Source organism: Bos grunniens, chromosome 13 (genome assembly GCF_055505025.1).
Source record: "Bos grunniens cultivar Pamir isolate PY7600 chromosome 13, Bosgru_T2T1.0, whole genome shotgun sequence".
Taxonomy (NCBI): Eukaryota; Metazoa; Chordata; class Mammalia; order Artiodactyla; family Bovidae; genus Bos; species Bos grunniens.
This window is the reverse complement of record NC_141177.1, coordinates 14,192,641-14,202,969: the sequence shown is the minus strand read 5'-3', so window position 1 is coordinate 14,202,969 and position 10,329 is coordinate 14,192,641. Positions and strand designations below refer to the sequence as shown.

Genomic DNA, 10,329 nt, shown 5'->3' with positions numbered 1-10,329 from the left:
GCCTCCTCCCCCTGCCCCTGTGGTGGCCCCTCCAGTCTAAAGGATATCATCCTTTATTTATTTATTTTTTTTGATACCAACAAAAAGGAATGTGTAATGAGTGGCTGCTATTTCACATGAAAGTAACTTCACAGACAAAGAATGCAGAGAGGCAGATAAAACTGAGTCTGCTTCAGAACAAATCCTTATTAATAATGTAGCTGCTTTTCCAAATTGGAGTGGCAACTTCTCTCGTGTATTTAATTCCCTCCAAGTGAGAACAGTTAGCTCTGATTTTCTTATCTAAGTGCATCTTTTAAGATAATACGTGGAGGACAAGGGAAAAGGGTACAAGATATTAAGAACACATGTAAGGCACAGAAATGCATGCAGTGCACGGTGAAGGTGTGCAGGGCGGAGAGAATGGGGGCTCCTCAGGTGAAACGCGTGCTCTCCAGGGTCTGGGCACCTTGCTCCCAGAGGCAGGAAGTGGAGAAAGGGTGAAATTCCAACAGCAGCAGCATCTGCCTTCCCCAACAGGAGGCTAGTCCTCTGAGTCTGTAAGTACCAGCTGCTTGCGAGAATGGGGTACACCCTGAACGCAGGACTCTCCCTTCACTGCAATCTGGCACATCTCCCCCAAGTATTGTGCTGGGCACAAACTCGGGAGCAGCTTTTCTACCCAGACTGAATTCTACCAGGAGAGCTGCCGCCTGCTGCAAAAAAAAAAACACTGTGATGGGTTTTGTTTTGTTTTTTTTTTTAACACGATGCACCATGTGAGGACTTTTATTTTGGTGGGGGGAGGAGGAGCAGCACAAACCTCTAATCCTCCCTTCCTTACATAACAAATCCAAACACTGCTATCTCAGGGCTGAGAGGCCAGGCCAGCGGACAGCCGGCTGTAGAGGGAAGGGTTACGCAAGATGCCAGTTCTGGGTTTTCCTTTCTGAAAACAGAAGGGCTCAGAAGCGGGTTTTGCATCTGAAAGCCTGCAAGGGAACTAGTCAAATCTCTCAATCCAGCTGTTTTCTCCGGAGCCCAGAGAGAAAGAATTGGAGGAATGGGCTTGAGTGGCTGAGGATTTTGCATGGTGTGGCAGAAGCCGCCTCTCTAGATCACAGAAAAAAAAAAAAGCAAAATGACCATGCTGGGGGACCTGGTTTTGTTCTTGGCAGCTCCCACTGGGAGGCCCCCCTGGGTAGGGCACAGCCAGAGTGGGTGGGTGGGGGGCAGCTGGGCACCTCTGACAGGGAAGAGGGTTGTCCTGCCACAGAAATGCCCAGAGACCCTGGACTGACTGGAGGAAGCCTGGCTGTGCCGCAAAGAGGCGTCTGGGCTTAGGGTCCAGCCCCAGCTCTCCAGGGACCCCCTTTCACCACCACCAGCGGGCACCTCGCTCTAGATCCATCCCCAGCCGCCCGCCCAGCCGCTGGGAAAGATAGGGAGGGGAAGGGCCGGGTAGCGGGATCAGGCAGGCGGGAGCCAGAGCAGCTGGCCAGCGCTGCAGGCGCTGCGCGGAGGCTTCAGGGACGCCAGGCTCTGGCCTCCACTCCTCCCCGCACTTACCGGGCACCTCGGAGCCCGCTGCTATCGCTCTTCTCTGCCAGGCTGCGCCGGGATAAAGGGCAGAGGGGGAAAGAAAGAAAAGGAGGGGGGAGGGGAAACGGAGAAAGAAAGTTTTCTGAGATGGTAATTTCCGCAGGAAGGGGTGAGGAAAGGAACAGGGCAAAGAAAGTAAGGACGCAGGAGGCTGTCGGGGAGAGCCGGTGCGGGGAGGATCCCCGGAAGCCGCCGGGCGCCTTCCCCATCGGCCTCTAGGAAGGTTGGCGGCGGCGGCCCGTCCAACCAGCACAGTCTCCCTCGAACCCGCTAGATTCGGGGGTCGCAAGAGGGGACCCGCGCGCCCTACGCGCCCGACCCGCCCGGGGCCTCCCCCAGCCCCGGGCGCGGGCTGCAGCGGAGCCACTGTCGCGAGGCCCGCGTGTCTGTCTCGGCGTCTGTCCCCAAGGGCAGGCGCCAGCTGTCTGCGTGGGACCCGTGCTGGCGTGGAGGACTGCCGGCGTGGGGAGGATTTTTTTTTTTTTTTTCCTTCCCGGGCCTCGGAGGGTCGCGAGGAGCCCGCAGGCGGCGGGGAGTGGTGGGAACCGCAAGGAGCCTCCGGTCCGCAAAGCGCCGCCGGGGAGGGACGAGCCGAAGGACGTCGGGAACCGGTCGCTTTCCCCGAGCATCTGGGCGCTGGGTCTGCGTTGAGGCGGCGGGCCGGGACTTGCCTGCTGGACGAGCCCGCCCTGAAGGCTCCCGAGGTCCCGCGCTCCTCCCGCGCGCTGCCCGCTCTGCCCGGCTTTCGCCTGCGTGCGCCCGGGCTGGTAGGTGCTCCGAAGATGGGTGGCGCAGGGAGTTACAATGTCTGCGACGGCATCAGTGTGGATGCGAGATGGGGATGTCTGTGTATCTGTGCGTCAGTGTGTCACTAGGACTGTGTCGTGGGACTGCCAGCTTCTCAGAGACGCACTTGGCCACTCTACACCGGCCTGAGCCACCGCGTTGTTCTGGAGGCACTGTGATGACATCGGTCGCTGGGTTGTGTCTGTGTCTGTGCTCTGGGGAAAGAAAACCGGTGCTTTGGAGTTTGCAACCCTCCCCAGCCTCCAAGGCTTTTCTGGCGGAGTCCAGGTGACTCTAGAGGTGGAGGGTGCCAGTCTGCTTGGGACCATTCCAAAGAGAGTCAAGTCAAGTCAAGTCTCCACCCCACGGAGTCCTGAGGATCCCGCCTGGTCCCACAGGGACACCTTTCCTGGTTTCTTCCAGAACTCCACCTGCCAGACATTTTTTTGCCCTAAAGGGACAAGTGGGTACGCTTGTCCAAGTGGGGCACACTCTTACTCTGTGGATGTGCACTTGTGCACGCAGTTACCCAACTAATCATAGCCCTTTGCTCCTTCTGCTGAGCACACGCGGGCAGTCACCCCACTGCCAGACTTCCATTCTCCCCTCAGCCAAAGCCTTCCCTGCCATGTACCTCTTTAGGTTGGTGAATGAACTGGGCCTTGGAATTTAACCCGAGCTAGGATCTTCGACTTCTCTCCTACTAAACAACACCACAGCACTGCTAAATGTAAATTACTGCTGGTATTTGCATCCTTACTGTAGGGATTCTTGCCCTTCTTATACCCTGGCTACCAATCCCAAGTCTCCAGGGACTGGGCCAAAATCTATTCCCTGGTAGTTTCACCCTCTCCTTGGCTCTTTCCAGCTCTAGTCCCTGGCTGGGGTTCTACTTTCTGGGATTCCTGCATCTCCCCATTCAAGTACTAAAGCTCCACCTTAGGACCCGAGACTAGAAGGCTGAGTCTTCCGAATTGCAGATGCTGTGTCTAAGGAGATCAGAAATCCCATGGAAGCTGCTGTTGCCAAAGCAGCAAGAGAATTCTTCTGGAGGTAGTGGGAGGGCGGTGGTTACTACCCAGAATTATAGATGGGGTTCTAAGACGGCTGAGAGGGGCTTGGGACAACCTAGGCAGGTGACCTTGCCTTCTCTAAGAGTCTGGGTAAGGACAGGTTCTGGGACCACCTCCCAGTGAAGGACTTAGGGTCAGAGTCGCTGGCCTAGAATGATGCCCCAACCCCCTCCAACCCCTGGTTTAGGGAGTCATTGAAATCCTGTTTCAGTCCTTTTGGGGGCTGACCACTCCAGGCCCAAGTGGCAGCAAACAGGTTTGCAGGGACAGGCTTCCTGTCTGAAGGGTCTTCCACCCCAAGACCTCATACTAGATTCCACTTGCTTCCAAAGGCCCTGCGGGGAGAAGGGGCTGGGCCTCCACTTAGAGCAGGCATTCTAGGGCAAATCCGGTTGCCCCCAGCCGATGCACCAGGCTGGACATGGCAGGGCCAGCGAGCCTGATTGCCAGAAATACCCTGTTTCCCCATCAGGGTGACAACTCCCAGCTTCCTGGTTTTGGCCAACCTCAGAACCAGTAGGCTAGCAGGCCAATCCTGGTGCCCAAGCCTGAAAGCTCCGCCAAAGTGGCATGGGCCCCCTCTCTGCTCACGAACACCGGCTCCTGACCGGTGTCTATACCTAGGGTGAGAAGCAGAAAACACATTTAAGGCTCAGGTACACACACACTCACACACTCAACAGAGAGGTCTGCCCAGACTTGGGCTGTTTCTCCACCAGCCAAGGAAGGGGTGAGAGTGCCCCTCAAATTGGATCAACTCTTGAAGAGGCAAGAGAAGAAAAGTCAGGCGAACGCAGAATCCTCTAAATAAACACCATTTCCATGGTTTTAATAAGCAAAATAGGAAACCATTTTAATAACCAAAAAACAGAAACCAGTCTGAATAAAACTACAATAGACTAGGTTTTAATATTTTCATATCATAAGCAGGGTTTGAAATTGATCCCTTATTGTACATGAAATAAAAACAATTTCTGTTGTGGCAAATTTGATTTCAACACAGTTGAATCTGTAAAAACCGAAGCTCGTTTCCAATGCAGGACAAATATCCACAATATTTAAAACTGCAAGCACCATGCGGTTCATACAATCTTGTTATTACTGTTAATTTATCAACTAATACAAACTCAAAAATGCATCCGGCCAGCAGCGCCAGCAATTTCAAATGAGAACTAAAAAATACGCTTTCATTTTGGTATTTTTGTCAGTGCAACTTAAATCCTCTTACTGACCTGCAGGGGAGAAAAAAAGTAATAATAAAGAAAAACACCCAGATCTTCCCTATAACTACTATACAACTGAAGGGGTGGGGGAGGGGGTAACACCACCAATAACTCGCCCGCCATCTCCAAAGCAGGGAAAGAAAACACACGTAACATATAGATCTAAAGAACGCACTTGAAAGTTGCAAAATGTCTTGCCAGTGTTGGGGTTTCTGGTACTTTCTGAGTGTGGCAGTAGGTTCAACATAAGTTGGGCTGTCCGGGCTGGTGAAGCCGATAGCCCTAGGAGCTCTTTGGCCCCAGCAATGAGTGCCGGCCTGGAGGGTTTCGTGGGGACCCTGGGAGTGATTCTGGTTGCACTAAAAAGCAAACAAGACCTGCTTTCCCTCCTTTTCTTGTTAGGGGTGTCAATTGAGCCCTAAGACCAGCTGACAGGAAGGCACTCCTGTACCTCCCGAGTGTGAAACTCTGCACACCCTGGTACTCAGCAACTGCCCTGCCCTGGCACTCAGGAACTGGGACCCCAGTCCTCCTTCTCCCATCAAAAACAAAATTGAAAACAAACTCGGAGGAAGAGAGGACCAAAGGGGGTGGGGGAGGGGGAGACAACATGCAACTTCCAAGGGTGCCCCAAGACAAAGTTGTTTTCTGATGCAAATACCCAGAACTTTTTTTTACTTACAAAAGAAAAAAAAATGCCATAATAATAAACCCAAACAAAGACACTCCACTTGCTGCCACGTCCTCTAAGCGGTTTGGCGGGGCGGGTATTTACAAGCCGACAGCCGATAGACTGCAACCGGACAGGCGGCCGCCCGCCGGAGTTTCCGAACTGCGATCCTTCTCACCCAAAGAAAACAAGGGGGTTATGATCCATGATCAACAACATGCTAAAGTTAAACAAGAAAAATGGTACAAAATAGAAATTATTACCATACATGTCCAGCATGCAGGATTAATATTTTTAATGCAGATTTTCGTATTTTTTTCTATATAATCGAGCAGGCAATAAAATTGATGAGATTTGCGCGCAGAACGTCCTAACTGAGGCCCGCGTCTCGGGGCTGAAAGCCAGTGTTCTCCGGACCCAGGACAGAGAGGTCCGCCTCTGTCCTTCCTTCGCTCAGCCTCGCCTCGCGCCTGCCGGAACGGGCCGCCAGGGTCCCTTCTCCTTTCCTCTCCTCGCTGCTCTGTTGCTGGGCTGGATTACGCTCCGGACTGAGGCAGCTGCCCCGGCTTAACGCGCAAAAGTTCAGGAAGCCAGGAGTCTCCAGACGGCCTTGGCGACTCCTCGCGACTATGCCTTGCCGCCCTCCAGCCTGGAGAAAAGTTGCTCTGGGACTTCCCACCCCCTTGCCTCTCTCTGGCTCTGCTCGAGTCTAGGAGGCGGCGCTGGCGCGCGCCGCGCTCGATTTGGCCAAGGTCCCCTGCCTGCCCGCGCGCCCTCCCGTCGCCCGCGTCCCGCGCGCCCTTCCTCCCTCCAGTCGAACAGGTCAAGGCTGGGGCCGTGGCAGGGACAGGGTCCGGGGGAGTCCGGGGCTAGGGATACGGGACGGGTGAGTCCGGGCCGGGGCAAGGGCGGGGGCCGGGAGCGGCCACGACTCACAGAAAGAACTCGGGAGAGGAGGGGCTGTCGCTGGTGGAGCCCGCCTCCCTGAAGCCGGAGTTGGCGAGTTTCTCGCACTTGACCTTGTAGGCGTCTCTTTCGCGGGCCAGCCGGGACACCTCCTGCTTAAGCTGCTCCACCTGCTGAATGAGCTGCGTCTTCTCATTCTCCAGGTGGTGTTTCTGCTGGACGCGTTTATACCTGCACGACTGGGCGTAGCCCCGGTTCTTCAGGGTCCGCCGCTTCTGCTTCAGGCGGATCACCTCGTCCTTGGTGAAGCCCCGCAGGTGGCGGTTCAGCTCGCGCACGGACATGGACACGAGCTGGTCGTCGGAGAAGCGGTCCTCCACGCTGCCGCTACCACCAGCCGCCGTCGCCGCGGCCGCCGCGTGCGGGCCAGGCCCGGGGTGGCTAGTGGGCAGCTGCTGCGCGGGACTGGCCGCGCTGGACGGCGGCGGCGACGCTTGGTGGTGGTGGTGATGGTGCGGGTGCGCGTGCGGGCCCAGCTCTTCGTGAGCCACTCCGGGGCCGGGGTACGCGTGGTGCGGATGTGGGTGGTGGTGGTGATGGTGATGGTGCGCGCCGCGGAAGCCGTCGAAGCTCTGCAACGGCTGGGGCACTGGGTGCGAGCCTATGAGCGCCTCCACCGCGTCCTCGGGCGTCAGGTTGAGCGCCTCGGGGTTCATCTGCTGGTAGTTGCTCGCCATCCAGTACAGGTCCTCAAGGTGAGTCTTCTGTTCAGTGGGGCTGAAGCTGGGCGACGAGGGCACCGAGCTGCACGGCGTGCTGAGCGGTGTGGACGACACCGAGCCGGCTGGCTGCAGGCGCGTGCAGGGCCGGCCCGGGCGCTCCGCGCGCCCCAGCGGCTCCTTCTTTACGTCGAACTTGAGCAGGTCGAAGTCGTTGACGTACTCCATGGCCAGCGGGCTGGTGGGCAGCTCGGGCCCCATGCTCAGCTCCGCGGCCATCGCTGACGCGAGGCGCAGCCGCCGCCGCCGCCCGGGAAACTTTGCGGCCGGCCGGGACGCGCCGAGCCGGGAGCTGGGGTGAAGAGCGGTGAGCCCGGGAGGCGAGGAGCCGAGGGCGCAGCGGGCCGGGGCCGCCGGCCAAGCCTTTGTCTGGGGATGCGGCGGCGCGCCGGAGAATCCCGAGCCTGCCTGCGCCGCCCTAGAGCTCGGGGCTGTGGCCGCGCCGGGGCCGGGCAGGGCCGGGAGTGAGTGGAGAAGCGAGCGGGGCGCGCGGCCGGGCGGAGGGGAGGCGCCGGGCAAGCGCCCGCGGCTCGCTCTCTAGCTCTCTTGCTCTTGGGCTCTCTGGATCGCAGCCGCTCGCAGCCCGGCGGTGCAGCTGTGCGGGATCCGGCGCCGCTGCTGCCTTTTATCGCCTCCCTGATGTCACCGGGGCGCGGGGGCCCGGGCAGCCCGGCGCGCTGGCCAATGGCTGCACGGGCCCCGCGGCCGGGCGGCGCAGGGCGGGGCGCGCCTGACAGCTCCTCCGCCCCCCGAGTCAGCTGACTGGCGGCGCGAGCAGTCGGAGAGCCGCCGAGGCCTGGCGGAGGGCTGAAGCCGAGAGGGACCGCCGGCCCGGGCCCAGCCCCCACCCCACCCTCTCGGTGTCCCGGCCCCCGCCCGCTCGCCTTCGGTGCGCGCCCCCCCTCCCTGCCCCAGGCCGGGCCGCCACCTCCACCCCTTCCTTCGCGCGCTGTCCTCCCTCTTTACCCTTGGTTCCCCCAACCCGTGTCCCCCAAGCCACAGAGGCTCAGAATGAGCGCCAGGACGACACCTCTCGAGTCCATTGTTCCCAAGCGTCCCCTGCTCGGTGGGAGATGCTCCGTGTGCCGAGCGGCCGCATGTGTGCAGTGCGTGGCTGTGTTTCTGCAGGTCTGCGCATATTTGTGTGTTAGGGTGGCGGGGTTGGGACTCCAAGAGTTATGTTCAAATCCAACTCAGTCTCAGGGGACCCTCCTCGAGGCCAAGCGGGAGCCGTCCCCCTCCTGGCGGGTGCGGTGGCCGAATCCTGAGATCGGCCTCGGTTCCCCACACACCCCACCCACAAATGCACGAGATGAAGGGAGCAGGGGAAGAACTGGTCCAAAGGTTCCGAAGCTCTCTCCCCAGCCAAACGCGGAGAATCCACTGAGTTCTCCATGCTGGGCACTGAGGCCAGTGCAGGACGGTGCTCCGGGTGGCTCCCGGCTGCTGGGAAACCGGCCCTGTTTTTGTTTGAACGTTTTGTAACGATTAAGCAGATCCCGGCGTCAGCCGGAGAAGGAGAGGCTCAAACAGGCATAAAGTGCGACTCCAAGTGGCCACTGTGCGCAAAGACGCGCCGAATCGCGGGGCCCGCAGCGGGAAGGCTAGACTGACCACTCGGACCTAGCTGGGTCTTCCCAACCGGCCCAACCCAAGGCGGCCCGGAACGTAATCTGTGTGTGCACCGGAGCCCAAGACAGTTTCTTCTAGAGCCACACACAGGTCCTCAGTTCGGTCCTCGGACTCAGCCCCGAGTTCCGCGCTGATCTCCCCTCATGAAACTCGCGCTCCAGCTCCGGGGGTCAGGGGTCGGAGGAGCAGGGAGGGATGCCTGGAGGCGGCTCCTTGCACGGGAAGGTCCTAGGCCGAATTAGAAGGATGGCCGAAAGCGGAAACGCCACTGCGAGGGGCCCCAGGGCTGTCCGATGAGAAACCAACCCCGAGCGCAGACGGAGACCCCTGAGCGCACCACACTGAAGCATCCATACAGTGCCTGAGCGCTGCGCACCTTCTCTATCGGGTACAGGGTGGCCCGAAATATGAGCTCTGGAGACCCCGGCCCGGGCGCAGAAGCCGGATAAATCGCGAATTCGCTGTAACCGGAGACACGACCCGCCTCCGGCGTCGCCTTCTGCTCTTCGGCTTTGCGCGAGTGCAGCGAAAGACAGGAGAAGCGCGCACTGGGTGAGTGTGTCCTGGCCGCCGCCTATGCAGGATCCCCGTTCCCCCCACCCTACCCCGCCGCAAGACCGACGCCAGGATCGGGTGTGCACGCTCATGCGGCGACGGCCAGATGTGGTTTTTTAAGTGTGCGAAGGTAAAATATTTGCCTCCAGTCAATTTTGAAAACTCTGTTCTCTTGCGCCCCCGGTAAGACTGGAGTGAGGTGTGACCCTGGGCCGCCTATTTTTAATAAAATTAATATATTTGAACTAAGACTGGGACTGAAAGGTTTGGATCAGCAGCTGTAATGCTGGAAGAGCCAGTCTTCAGTCCTCTACGCTAAGCATGCTCTCCGCAGAAACGATTAGGCTTTTTCCCAGGAGAGTCCGGGCCAAGCCGCCGCCCCGCCCCTGCTCGAAGGTGGGCGCTCCGGACACGCACCCTGCTGGTCCCTGCCTCGTTCTCCTGCAGCCAGAGCGCACTCAGATCGCGGCTCCGCAGGGTGACTGTTCGAGGCTACACTGGGTCGGCCTTCTCGGATCTATGCAGACTATGGCTCAGGCTCCTGGCGGCCAGAGCCGGACACACGCACTGGGCTCTCCCGGTGCCACTGATCCTATCCGTCAGCTCCCTCCTTCGCGCGCACACTCTGGCCTTCTGCGAGAGCACTGAGGCTGCCCGGCCGGTCTGGGCCCTCCTGTTGGACCCTCGGGTCTGTCTGACCCTTACTGTCGAGGACCCAACCTGAGTATCAGGAGTGTCCCACGTCAAGGCCCGAGGATTCCATCCCCCGCAGCCCTCTGCGTTCTAGCCTCCTGCTCGCTTACGGTCATCCCGCGCGCTCTCCAAGCGTCTAGAACTCGGGCTTTGTCCGGGCGGTCGCGTTCCTCTTTGTCCCTGAGCCTCTGTCTCCCGTTTCGGTCCCTCGCTTCCTCTGGGCTCTGGCTTAGCTGTCTCTGTACAGTTTAAGATCCACCTTCCCCAATACCCAGTCCCTCCTCTATCCACCCTGCACCCAACCACCTCCACCAAAAACTTGGAAACTGGATAAAAGTGAAGCAGACCGTCGTGTTACTCCGGAGTGAAAGCCAATGCAGAGCAGCCGACCTCACGGGGCAGCCCGGCCTCCCCACCCTGGCTCCTGCTGC

The 10,329-nt window shown here is 58.9% G+C and overlaps 1 protein-coding gene across 1 annotated transcript; it reads right to left on the bottom strand.

Moving 5' to 3' along the window:
* Nucleotides 1-4,266: 4,266 nt before the first annotated feature.
* On the bottom strand, nucleotides 4,267-7,617 carry MAFB (MAF bZIP transcription factor B). The gene has a single exon (XM_086330862.1). It carries the CDS (start codon nucleotides 7,235-7,237, stop codon nucleotides 6,266-6,268), a length of 972 nt encoding a protein of 323 aa, XP_086186988.1. The 5' UTR covers nucleotides 7,238-7,617; the 3' UTR covers nucleotides 4,267-6,265.
* Between the last annotated feature and the right edge of the window lie 2,712 nt (nucleotides 7,618-10,329).

What these genes read in the sequence shown, in the direction of transcription:
- MAFB (XM_086330862.1), bottom strand. Translation starts at nt 7,237, where the DNA reads ATGGCCGCGGAGCTGAGCATGGGGCCCGAGCTGCCCACCAGCCCGCTG.